General features: G+C 53.6%; 1 protein-coding gene across 2 annotated transcripts in view; it reads right to left on the reverse strand.

Annotated features, from left to right (window-relative positions):
* The window catches only part of LOC111846126 (SH3 and multiple ankyrin repeat domains protein 3-like), a 129,021-nt gene that overhangs the window by 59,760 nt on the left and 55,549 nt on the right, over nt 1-13,712 (reverse strand). For both annotated transcript variants that reach the window (XM_072709905.1, XM_072709904.1), the window contains exons 10-13: nt 12,205-12,321; nt 9,891-9,968; nt 6,677-6,743; nt 4,108-4,405 (exon numbers count right to left, since the gene is read on the reverse strand). In XM_072709905.1, coding sequence (XP_072566006.1) covers nt 4,108-4,405; nt 6,677-6,743; nt 9,891-9,968; nt 12,205-12,321 — 560 coding nt within the window. The remainder of the gene's footprint in view (nt 1-4,107; nt 4,406-6,676; nt 6,744-9,890; nt 9,969-12,204; nt 12,322-13,712) is intronic.

Below are 13,712 nucleotides of genomic sequence, written 5' to 3' on the forward strand. Positions count from 1 at the left end.
CTCCACTGCGCTCTGCCGCTGCCTTCACCGCCGCTCCCCTCCCCTCCGCCCCTCCCTTCTCATCACAGCGCGGTGGCAGCACCGCCTGCGGACCTGCCGCCACGCGCCTCCAGGGAGCGTGGGCTCAGGATGGGTGCCCCGCCCCGCCCCCAGGCCCCTCCCCTGATCCGCCGGATGCTAATGGCTCTGCAGGCTGCACCGCGGCTGCTCCTCTCATTGTTCATTCAGCGGCACTGAAGCTGCCATGTCCAGGACTCTTCCCCCTCCTCCCTCTCTACCTCCCTCCCCCTCACCCTCCTCTGTCGCTCTCTCCCCCATCCCTTCCTCCCTCTCTCTCGCTCGCTCGCTCACTCAGTGCACCTCCATCCCGCGAGCGACACACACAGAGTGGGCACTGATTCAAAGTCTCATTCACAGTGTCTTCCGGAAACGTCAGCCTGCCACCCATGCAGGGCTGCCGTGCCGGAGAGTGTCTGTCACACTCGCATCTTCTGTCCTCCTCAAACACACTGCTTCTTGTATATCTGTGACTCAGGGATTTCCTGCACACCTCCTCTCACTTACTACAGTGCCTCACTGTCACACATGCCCCACCCTCCCCAGCATCACTCTCATCCTCACCAAACACACCGCCCCCCCCCCCCCCACACACACACACACACACACACACGCATCATCATTTGAGGGGTTGCATTTTCCATTACTGCAGGGGTACAGCACGTTAACATCTTGCAAACAGCATGTATGGGGGAGTGAGAAAGAAAGACAGAGATGTGGAGAAATGCAGACAGACACAGAAAGACACACAAAGTGACTGACAGGCACAGAGACAGAGTGACAGAGAGAGAGAAAGACATTCATACAGACAGTCAGGCACAGAGAGAGACACTCTCTTGTGTAAATACATCACACTGCTCTGAGCTGCCACACTGAAGGTCAGTCAGGCAGCTTCCAGGCTCAGAAGGGCGGCTCTGCTCTCTTTACACATGTGCAACATTAGTTACAGGGCAGACTGCATTCCGACAGTGATGTTAAATCTCACAGCCATAGGGAAGCCAACCTCACACAAACACACACACACACACACACACAAAAGAGAACTCACTGAAATTATTCACATTTCTGCACTGTACATTTACTTAGCAAACAGGTTCATACAGCACAGGAGCTTGTAAATTGTAGAATCTGCAAAACGCCAGCTGAAGCTGTGAACCCCATTTAAGGAGTGCAGGAGATGCCCAAGGCTCCAGAGAGATGGCTGTGTAACAGCACAGCTGCCAGATGGCTGTGACTCTGCTGGGCTGGTCGTGATGATGGCTCTCCAGAGGATCCCCTGAGATGCCCAGCATGAGATCAGGACCCATAATTCCCTAAAACGCGGCGCTCGCAGTCAGCACATGTCCCGTAAGGGGTGGATAAGCTAACGGACAGCCGGTCCCAACCTGTCCACACTGCATGCAGTGTGACATGGGCGAGCCACAGGACCACCCTACTGACATTCTTAACTGTCTTAACTGTCAGCAGTTTCGGTGACAAAGTTCTCGATGCAGACAGTGTCTGTCAGGCAGCCTATTAGCTCGCCTGGCCACATCCTCTAGAGGGCGACACATTCCCACATGTGCAGTACCGAGCCAATAAGAAGCCAGCGCTGCTTACAGACAGGCCGCTATATAAAGGCACCACAGGGCCCTTGAGTGAGCAGAGGTTCGGCTTGAACATTCATTTCCTGTCCACCAGAATGTTTCACACTCAGCTTAGCATTCTTTGAAGAATCATATCAATGAAATTACTTGTTCAAAAATAATGGAGCACAAATACCTGAGACATTCAATAGCACAAATGCAGTGCAGCCAGCTTGAAGAGCAAACAGAAGAGCTTTTAGTAGGAGCCCCCCAGCCCAGCCTGCACTTTAAACGATGGTGCCGCCTATCATATGCCAGGCGCTGCTAAGGGAGAGCAGATGCTAATTCATAACCTTCACAATAACGTCTGGAAGAGACAACAAGGATCAGGCTCCTGCGGCACAGTAAGCTAATTTACTGTTTGGAACACGTTCGTACAGCACCAGCAAACGAAACGTCTGCAGACGAAAGCCGAGCGGGAGGGTGGGGGTGTGAATCAGCAGGAGCTCCCCGCTTGCAGCGCCCTGGAGGTCCACGTCACAAGCCCGCTGCTCCCACCCGCTGTTGACATGGCAACGCTAAAGCGGTACACTGGTGATGCCAGTGTCGTAATTGGGCACAGCCCCCCTCTCCCAGGGAATATATAGCTCAGAGACACACAAACAGGTGAGAGCATACTTGGAGGGGGGGGGGTTACAGTGCAGGCTCAGCCAGTGTGCAGTGCCCCAGGAGCTGGGGGCTAAGGACCTTGCTCATGGACCCAACAGCGGCATCAGTCTGCTGGCCCCACGATTCAAAACCGCAACCATCACAGACAGAGTCCTAACCTGTTACACGTTGCCCCCCAAGGGGACCAATCGGTCAGCGGCCCTATCAAGATCACATACGCCAAAGCTGTGGGGGGAGGGGGAGGATGGGGGAACAATGCAGGGAGGGATTTGATGACAATAACCAACCAGAATCTGTGTGACACTAAAATGAACAAAAACATTTCTGGACATTATACATTTAACCCACTAACAGACTTCAGCACCGCACTGGATCAAATTCAGGGTGATTATTGAGATGTACGAAATGCTGCGTTATTTTAGTCCAGGGCTGGGAATCCGGACCAACAGGGTCTCACCGAGCCAACAGCTGACAGATAAACCCGAGCACATATCGTGCTCAACAAGACCTTGGATGAGGCCCAGTGCAGACCTGCTAACCCAGGGAAGAGAGCGCAATTGTCCAGGCCAAGCTGTGACGGAAAGCAGGCCTTAGACAGATGGCGCAGTGGATGGTGCCACACTGCACCACACTGTACCAAGCCTATAGGCCCGATTCACCATACCCACCTCTCTACACCGTACCCACCTCTCTCTACACTGTACCCACCTCTCTATACCGTACCCACCTCTCTATACCGTACCCACCTCTCTCTACACCGTACCCACCTCTCTACACCATACCCACCTCTCTACACCGTACCCACCTCTCTCTACACTGTACCCACCTCTCTATACCGTACCCACCTCTCTATACCGTACCCACCTCTCTCTACACCGTACCCACCTCTCTACACCATACCCACCTCTCTATACCGTACACACCTCTCTATACCGTACCCACCTCTCTCTACACCATACCCACCTCTCTATACCGTACCCACCTCTCTCTACACCGTACCCGCCTCTCTCTACACCATACCCACCTCTCTATACCGTACCCGCCTCTCTCTACACCATACCCACCTCTCTATACCGTACCCACCTCTCTACACCGTACCCACCTCTCTATACCGTACCCACCTCTCTCTATACCGTACCCACCTCTCTATACCGTACCCACCTCTCTATACACCATACCCACCTCTCTATACCGTACCCGCCTCTCTCTACACCATACCCACTTCTCTATACCGTACCCACCTCTCTATACCGTACCCACCTCTCTCTACACCATACCCACCTCTCTACACCGTACCCACCTCTCTCTACACTGTACCCACTTCTCTCTACACCGTACCTGCTCTCTCTACAGAATGACCTCCTCTCTCTACACCATACCCACCTCTCTACAGAATGACCTCCTCTTTCTACACCGTATGTGCCTCTCTCTATGCCGTACCCACCTCTGTATACCATACCCACTTCTCTCTACACTGTACCCGTCTCTCTCTACAGTCTACACCATAGCCACCTCTCTACACCATATCTGCCTCTCTACACCATATCTGCCTCTCTACACCGTATCTGCCTCTCTCTATGCTGTACACACTTCTCTCCATGCCTTATCCTCCTCTCCATGTCCTTCCTTACCAGAAGGTGCGTTATACATTCATAAACACACAAGTAGCTTCTGCCTCTGCTGACAGCCTCAAAAATGGCCCAAATGGTCTTAATTTCCTGCTTGCAGCGAGAGAGGTAACGATGAGGAAGAGGGTGATGGCGAGGGAGAGCGAGACGAAGAGGGAGAGGCATGCGGGCAGCTGGGGGGCACTGACCTGAGACGGCCGCGGGCCACGCGGCGCAGCCCCAGACGCTCGGCCTCGTCCTGGGCACGCCGCAGTGACGGCGAGCGTGAGTGTGAGCTGCGTGAGCTGGCTGTGCTCTGTAGGCTGCTGTCAGCGGCGTCGGCGGGGGGCAGGCTGCGTAGCGATGGCGCCGGCGAATAGTAGCCCCGGCCTCCATCCACGTTCAAGTTGTTGTCACTGGTGGAGCGCAGCAGGGAGTGGGGTGGAGCCAAGCCACTGGTAACCAGACGCCGCCGGTTGGTATAGGTAGGGGTTTCCCTGAAAGGCACTGCGGAGGAGGGAGGGAGGGAAGGGTCATACTCAGTCCAGCTGCCAACGACTCATTCACCACCCAGCTGGCTGTGAGTCATTAGCAGTTTCATTAAACTGGGTGAGCACTTCAGTGTTTCTATAAATAAAATTACGACTTGTGAATTAAAATTGAATAAATCAAAGGACATAAAAAGAACGTAAAAACTCATATGATCACTTTACTGAAAGAGAGAGAGCTGGGACTGGAGGCTCTGACTGTGTGATAGCCTTCATGCCGGCTGATTGAATAACACCTTCAGAGCCAGTCGAACACAGAGCCCCTGGAGGGGGAGCCAGTGGGCTGGGGAAGGGGCTCAGAAATCATTGTTTGCTGCGTCATTTCATCCCCAGCAGATGGACAATGAGAAGGTATAAGAGCAGTTTCTAACTATGACCCAGGAGGGAAGCAGGCTCAGAGTACAGGATGGGGGGGTCCTGCTCAGGCTCAGAGTACAGGATGCGGGGGGTCCTGCTCAGGCTCAGAGTGCAGGATGGGGGGGGGGGGGTCCTGCTCAGGCTCAGAGTGCAGGATGGGGGGGGGGGGTCCTGCTCAGACTCAGAGTGCAGAATGGGGGGTCCTGCTCAGGCTCAGAGTGCAGGATGGGGGGGGGGGTCCTGCTCAGGCTCAGAGTGCAGGATGGGGGGGGGGTCCTGCTCAGACTCAGAGTGCAGAATGGGGGGTCCTGCTCAGGCTCAGAGTGCAGGATGGGGGGGGTCCTGCTCAGACTCAGAGTACAGGATGGGGGGGTCCTGTTCAGGCTCAGAGTACAGGATGGGGGGGTCTTGTTCAGGCTCAGAGTACAGGATGGGGGGGTCCTGTTCAGGCTCAGAGTGCAGGATGGGGGGGTCCTGCTCAGGCTCAGAGTGCAGGATGGGGGGGGTCCTGTTCAGGCTCAGAGTGCAGGATGGGGGGGTCCTGCTCAGGCTCAGAGTGCAGGATGGGGGGGGTCCTGCTCAGGCTCAGAGTGCAGGATGGGGGGGGGGGGGGTCCTGCTCAGGCTCAGAGTGCAGGATGGGGGGGGGGGTCCTGCTCAGACTCAGAGTGCAGAATGGGGGGTCCTGCTCAGGCTCAGAGTGCAGGATGGGGGGGGGGGTCCTGCTCAGGCTCAGAGTGCAGGATGGGGGGGGGGTCCTGCTCAGACTCAGAGTGCAGAATGGGGGGTCCTGCTCAGGCTCAGAGTGCAGGATGGGGGGGGTCCTGCTCAGACTCAGAGTACAGGATGGGGGGGTCCTGTTCAGGCTCAGAGTACAGGATGGGGGGGTCCTGTTCAGGCTCAGAGTACAGGATGGGGGGGTCCTGTTCAGGCTCAGAGTGCAGGATGGGGGGGTCCTGCTCAGGCTCAGAGTGCAGGATGGGGGGGGTCCTGTTCAGGCTCAGAGTGCAGGATGGGGGGGTCCTGCTCAGGCTCAGAGTGCAGGATGGGGGGGGTCCTGCTCAGGCTCAGAGTGCAGGATGGGGGGGGTCCTGCTCAGACTCAGAGTACAGGATGGGGGGGTCCTGTTCAGGCTCAGAGTACAGGATGGGGGGGTCCTGTTCAGGCTCAGAGTACAGGATGGGGGGGTCCTGTTCAGGCTCAGAGTGCAGGATGGGGGGGTCCTGCTCAGGCTCAGAGTGCAGGATGGGGGGGGTCCTGTTCAGGCTCAGAGTGCAGGATGGGGGGGTCCTGCTCAGGCTCAGAGTGCAGGATGGGGGGGGTCCTGCTCAGGCTCAGAGTGCACGATGCTCTCTCGCGCCTGGCATGTCAGCAGACAGCCCCACTACCCTGTCCAGGGACACGTTGGCAACCAGGGTGTCGCCTCCTCTGGTGGGTCCTGGGCTCTATGCCATGTTAGTGAACCTCCTGACGGTTCTGTTTTAGATTACATGCAGTTAATCCTGCCCCTGAGTATGCAGGTTAAACATCACCAGCCTACAGGGGAAGTTTTGGGCTTACTGGGGGCCATGGGTGATGGGGAAGAGTGCAAGGAGTCACACGGCATTCGGCTGCTCCAGGGAGGATTAATCCAGCCTGTGAGTCCAAAGTGACACCAGCAAGCAGTGATGAGTGTCAGCAGCCCAACAGAGTCTTGGGGTCCATGGACTCAGTCAGGGGCCCGATGGTGAGATCACTCCCTGGGATTTGAACTGGCACCCTTCTGTTCACAGGCACAGTGTCCTAAGCAGCAGAGCCACACACCACCCACACCATGTCGCACGCAGATGTAGATGGAGGGCACCTGCCACGCACATCCCTGAGTGGCTACTCACCGACATCCGATGCTTTGTGGATCTTAATGATCTCAGCCAGGTCAAAGTTCCCGGCGATGATGGCCACCTGTAGACATGGGGACAGAAGGGGTGAGAAGGGGTGGAACCCTGGAGTCCTTCAGCACAGAAACCTAAACAATGAAAATTAAATGAGCCTTTGTTTGCCATGTGCACAAGTCTGAGTACATGGTACTCAGCCTGCTAAGCAACACACAGGCACAGCCCTGATTTGCGAGTCCTGTCAGAGGTTGGGTCGGGACTCTGTCTGTGGGGCTTGCAGTTTGTGCCCCCCACCCTGTTCACCATCTGCAGGTCTATGACTCAGCTACTGGCTGGGACATCGATTACTTCCTGGTCTCCTGGCCTGGCCCACACACACGCACCCTGGCAAGTCCCGGTACAGAACAGAGCATTACTGCCTCGACAACCCCCTCTAGAGCAGACAATCTAAAAACAACCTGAGCAACTCCTAGAAGTGCCATAGGTCAGATATGCTCATCTGACCTGGGCCTCTTTTACTCAATGACAAAGAAACCTAGCAACGACCTTTGACCTCTGCTAGTCCAACAAGGACAACAAACAGGCTATAACCCTAAGCCTAGGGCTGGAAACTGTGCAGCGTTGGGATGTGGGATCGCAGGGCGGAGCAGGGGTCACTAATTAGATCAGGGGTCACTCATTAGATCAGGGGTCACTCATTAGATCTTACCAGGCTAACCCCCCCTCCCCCCAGCTGCCGGTGAACAAGGGCACATACCCAACAGGATACCGGTGAGTGTGAAGAAAATATTTTGTGTTTGTTCTTAAAGTCTTTAGCTAAATATGTGCTAATTTTGCCCCCTTTGTCAGTATTGGTGGTGGTAAAGCTTACAGTCAGGCTTGCATCCATCCTATGGTTTATCATCTTCATTTGGCACAAAGCCAAGTATTTCCAGACATCACTGAGTTACAGTCTTTATTGACTAAGAGCAGTGGTTAAAGTTCTGAGACTTCTGAACGAATATTCCGTACTGCACTCAGGTCTAAGTATGTTCCTTGGTAGTCTATGACCCTCAGTGGTCAGAGAGAACCAGAAGTACAGGTTGTAGAATCAACACCATGAAAAATGAGTACTGATACCAATTTATACTTGAATCAATCCTTTATGACTTTCGATACTTTTGACATCACTAGTGCGTGTGTCTATGTATGACTGGATCACTGCACAGGAGCCGGTCCCTTTCTGAGAGTCAGCTCCATAAACTCCACAGGAGCCGGTCCCTTTCTGAGAGTCAGCTCCATAAACTCCACAGAGCTGGAGCCAGTTCATAAAACACAATGAAAACAGGGACAACTGTTCTAGCACAACAAAACAAAGGATTAGTAGGAAGCAGCCGCGCTGTGTTTCCGTGGCGATCCGCCAGCCGTCTGTTCTTCAGTGCTTCTTAGCAACCCCCCACCCTGCGTTCGGGATAACTCACTCCCCACAAATGAGAATCCCCACTTCAAACAGCCAATGATGCCAGCTGCCTGATTCCTGCTTGTTCCCTCCTGCTTTGTGTACAGACAAATTAACTTTGATTTGTCCTGAGATCCGAGTCAAAGTCAAACATCAGCGAGTTCACAGACATAGCCGCTAGTCTGAATTCGGACACTGTTTCACACAAATCACTCAGACCATCGTCAGGGGTTAGTCTGAGTTTGTATGGCACGTCACACGAGTCGCTCAAACCGCCGTCAGGGGTTAGTCTGAGTTCTGGTGGCGCGTCACACGAGTCGCTCAAACCGCCGTCAGAGGTGAGTCTGAGTTCTGGTGGCGCGTCACACGAGTCCCTCAAACCGCCGTCAGGGGTTAGTCTGAGTTCAGGTGGCGCGTCACACGAGTCGCTCAAACCGCCGTCAGGGGTTAGTCTGAGTTCGGACACCGTGTCACACGAGTCACTCAAACTGCCCACCATGCTGTAACATGACATTAAAGAAAGTGAATGACTTTTCCAGACCCACTCAGAATCTTATCCAAGCCATTAGCATTAGAAGTTTAGAATCGCAGAAGCTAATCTTCTTTCAGGTGTGCCAGACCCAGACCTTTGGTTGGCAGGCAGTAGGCGAGTCACCAGCACTGGTGGGTTAGGGTTAGGGAACCTCACCTGGACAGGGGGGTTGGGTTAGGGAGACTCACCTGGACAGGGGGGTAGGGTTAGGGAACCTCACCTGGACAGGGGGGTTGGGTTAGGGAGACTCACCTGGACAGGGGGGTAGGGTTAGGGAACCTCACCTGGACAGGGGGGTTGGGTTAGGGAGACTCACCTGGACAGGGGGGTAGGGTTAGGGAACCTCACCTGGACAGGGGGGTTGGGTTAGGGAGACTCACCTGGACAGGGGGGTAGGGTTAGGGAACCTCACCTGGACAGGGGGGTAGGGTTAGGGAACCTCACCTGGACAGGGGGGTAGGGTTAGGGAACCTCACCTGGACAGGGGGGTAGGGTTAGGGAGACTCACCTGGACAGGGGGGTTGGGTTAGGGAACCTCACCTGGACAGGGGGGTAGGGTTAGGGAACCTCACCTGGACAGGGGGGTAGGGTTAGGGAACCTCACCTGGACAGGGGGGTTGGGTTAGGGAACCTCACCTGGACAGGGGGGTAGGGTTAGGGAACCTCACCTGGACAGGGGGGTTGGGTTAGGGAACCTCACCTGGACAGGGGGGTAGGGTTAGGGAACCTCACCTGGACAGGGGGGTAGGGTTTGGGAACCTCACCTGGACAGGGGGGTTGGGTTAGGGAGACTCACCTGGACAGGGGGGTAGGGTTAGGGAGACTCACCTGGACAGGGGGGTAGGGTTAGGGAACCTCACCTGGACAGGGGGGTAGGGTTAGGGAGACTCACCTGGACAGGGGGGTTGGGTTAGGGAGACTCACCTGGACAGGGGGGTTGGGTTAGGGAGACTCACCTGGACAGGGGGGTAGGGTTAGGGAGACTCACCTGGACAGGGGGGTTGGGTTAGGGAGACTCACCTGGACAGGGGGATAGGGTTAGGGAGACTCACCTGGACAGGGCGGTAGGGTTAGGGAGACTCACCTGGACAGGGGGGTAGGGTTAGGGAGACTCAATTGGACAGTGGGGTAGGGTTAGGGAGACTCACCTGGACAGGGGGGTAGGGTTAGGGAGACTCACCTAGACAGGGGGGTTGGGTTAGGGAGACTCACCTGGACAGGGGGGTAGGGTTAGGGAACCTCACCTGGAAGGCTGTCTGATTGTTGTAATTCTTAATTTCTTTGTTGGCTCCTCGGAACAGAAGAACCCTGGCACAGCTGTCCTGAAAAAAAAGGGAGGGAAAGGAGGAGGGGTTTGATGAGCTGCTTTGGGCAGGACCCACCCATTTTCCCAGGAGGATTAAGACTGTGTGGGGTTACAGTACAGATCAATCAGGCTGACATCAGCAACACAGATCTGCAGTAGCCTCATAAATGGTAATGAGGGGCCTCCGCCCTTCACGGGGCAGTTAATAGGAAGATGAGCAAACAAAGCCCTTCAATGGCATCCTTTCATCATCATTCTAAAGATGCCATTGCTCCAGGGGGAGAAAGTGAAAGGGCGACAGTGAAGGAGCCACAGGACAGATGATACATGGGCAGGGACAGATTGAAGTGCCCTCTGCTGGTGTGACAGTGAAGGAGCCACAGGACAGATGATACATGAGCAGGGACAGATTGAAGCGCCCTCTGCTGGTGTGACAGTGAAGGAGCCACAGGACAGATGATACATGAGCAGGGACAGATTGAAGCGCCCTCTGCTGGTGTGACAGTGAAGGAGCCACAGGACAGATGATACATGAGCAGGGACAGATTGAAGCGCCCTCTGCTGGTGTGACAGTGAAGGAGCAGGGCTCGAAGCATCCACGGAGAGGATTCCAGAAGGGCAGGCCAAAGTTCAGGGAGCTGCCACAACGCAGACGGATTAATGGCAGCTGCTCAGCCCTGGGTCTTGGCAAGTAATGCGCCCTGCCACTCCACTGGGGGACAAAACTCCAGGGTCAAAAAGGAAAGAAAGTGCCCTGCAAAAGGGCTGGAGTACGAGCTGTGTTTGCAGCTTTCAGGAAGCCCAGGGAGACTGGTGTATAATTTCAGTGATTAACAAGAATTGGCATGACGGACCTTTGCTGCCATCAGTATGACGATGCTGGCCTAGCAGATATATGCTACTGATCAAAATGCAAATACGACATGAAGTCACTGTTTAAAACCATGTGAAGTCGATAAATATCCTCGACATTAATTTGATGAGCTCCAGAACACACTGACTGTCCTGCACACAGCGCTGAATATACTCACAGCTTTAGCAAGCCTGCTCATCCTATCTGCTTTTTAGAAACAATGCCTGCAAATGCACATGCTGCCCTCTAGTGGTTGTAGATATAATTACAGAAATATTGACTGCTACCAAACGCAGCCTGTTGTAATCTTTCTTCTTATCAGAAGAAAGTGCCTGAGTTTCTCACATTACTCTAAAACAGAAAGTAAATTCATTATGAATAAGTAGGATCAATCACGGTTCAGTCTCGAACCTCATGACGAAGATCAGACCCAACATGAGGCTAAGACATGATCTACTCCAAGGGGATCCTGACACCTAGTTTGCCAGGCTGCCATTCCAACTCTTCCACAAAAGAATGTGATGCTCTTTAGCTGGACAGCCTCGCATGCTGATGTCAGCTACACGTAAAAAGCAGAGGCAGAAGGTGTGCAGCACAGCCGCCTGGATGGAGGCATGGAGGCACGGAGGCACAGGGGCACAGAGGCACAGAGGCACGGAGGCACAGAGGCACAGGGGCACAGAGGCACAGGGGCACGGGGCACTTCTCCGGCAGCATCAGAGATACACAGTTATGTATCCAGCAGGCTGAAGCTGCTTCCCTTTTAGCTTTTAGTCAGGTGCAAATTCATATTTCAGACAGTGGGAAATGTGCACAAAGAATGGCCTGTAGGGGGAGACATAGGACACGGCTGGAGCCTGCGTTCTGAGGATGTCTTCCACCCCGGCGTGACATTCGCAGCACTCCCCGCAAGTCAAACCTATGCCACAGCGTGAGTGGCAACCTGCTGCATGTAATGCCACTGCAGGGAATCTGCATGGTCAGCCCCAAGCGCATCACCTCTCTTATCAAAACAGGCAGGCTTTTAACAGCCTAAAAAGGTGCGTTTCGACACAGACACCCGGTCAGTTTGGTCACTTCCTATCATTTTATGACATTTTGATTGACTTTGTTCAGCAGACACTTTCTCTAAAGGGCTCCAGCCCCGAACAGTAAAACCACCCTGTTGATGATGGGGTTTGAACTGGCAACCTTCTGACCAAAACCAAGTCACACGGTGCCCCCTGCGGACAAATGATCACGAATCAATCGGCTCACTGATGTTTCCACAGTCTACAAAGCACAATGAACAGGTTCCCCTAGTCATGTGACCTTACTGGCCCATCTGGGGATAGAGAACATGGAGCACTAGCCCAGAGCCCACTGCTCAGCCCTCGTTAATGGGCCCCACCTCCCTCACCTGGTTGTAGAGGGCACAGACATGCAGTGCTGTGTTCCCAGAGGCATTCTGCGCACTCATGTCCGCACCGTAGAACAGCAGGTGCTCCAGGTGCTGCACGTGTCCATAGCGGCAGGCCTGGGAAGAGAGGGACAGGCACATTGCAGTTAGAGCTGCACTTCACATCCACAGACAGCATCACATCTATATGAAGAAATTTAGCTTACAGCTGGGTAGGCATTAAGGTTGTCATAATTAGAATTAGGGCTATGGCCATTGAAATGAATAGAGAGTCCCCACTATGATAGCAATATATGAACTGTGTGTGTGTGTGTGTGTGTGCATGTGATCTGCATGTGTGTGTGCATGGTCTGCGAGTGTGTGATCTGCATGTGTGGCCGGCAAGTGTGGTGTGTGTGTCCATGGTTTGTGTGTGCGATCTGCCTGTAGGTGTGGACTGTGAGTGGGTGTGCAATCTACGTGTGTGTGGGGTCTGCAAGTGTGTTTGCATGGTCTGTGAGTGAGTGTGTGTTTGGTCTGTGTGTCTGTGGTCAGCAAGTAGGTGGCTGTGTGTATGGTCTGTGGGTGTCTGCATGTGTACATGGTCTACAAATGTGTGGTCTGTGTGTGGTCAGAGAGTGTGTTTGTGTGTGTGTGTGTGTGTGTGTGTATGTATGGTCTGCCTGGTGTGTGTGTGTGTGTGTGTGAGTGTGTATGTATGGTCTGCCTTGTGTGTGTGTGTGTGTGTGTGTGAGTGTGTATGTATGGTCTGCCTTGTGTGTGTATGTGTGTGTGTGTGTGTGTGCGTGTGTGTGTGTGTGTGTGAAGACTTCAGCACACATCCCTGCAATGAGGAGTTAAAAGCTGTGCCTAAAGCCAGCAGAGACTGTGTGGGCTCGAGCGTGGGTGTGCAGAGTACAGCCTCCCACTGCAGCAATAAACACCCTTCCCCTGAACGCATCGTTACTGTGGGACCTCATCCTCTGATTACTGGTGTAACGAGAGGGGCAAAAATGATATTTAAAATTATAACATTGTTCAGTTACAACAGTGTATTATTTTTTTTATATAAAAGAATAAAAATAGCTAAATCTCTTTCCACAATAAGGAAACAGCTACCTGACTGCATTTTTTTCATGTAATAGGCTGTGAGCAGGAAGCCAATTTAAAACCCAGGACTGGTCAGTGAGATTCACACCCAGAACCAGCCACCCATTCGGTTTCACCATGACATAAGAGGGGAATTCGCCAGATTATCATCAGCTATGGCCAGTGTAACACACACACAGACACACACACACACACACACACGTACACACACAGACACATACACACACATACACACACACACACACACACACGTTGGTATTTGTATATCTTTGTGGGGAGGGTCCACTAATTTCTATGGCCAAACCCTAAATCCAGCAATGAGAACCTTAACCCCTACGCAGCCCTGACCTTAACCATAAGTAACCCAACAAAATCCATTCACTTCTTTGGGCAAAACATGACCCCTCTAACCCTAACCA

The sequence above is a fragment of the Paramormyrops kingsleyae genome, chromosome 3 (assembly GCF_048594095.1).
Source record: "Paramormyrops kingsleyae isolate MSU_618 chromosome 3, PKINGS_0.4, whole genome shotgun sequence".
NCBI lineage: Eukaryota > Metazoa > Chordata > Actinopteri > Osteoglossiformes > Mormyridae > Paramormyrops > Paramormyrops kingsleyae.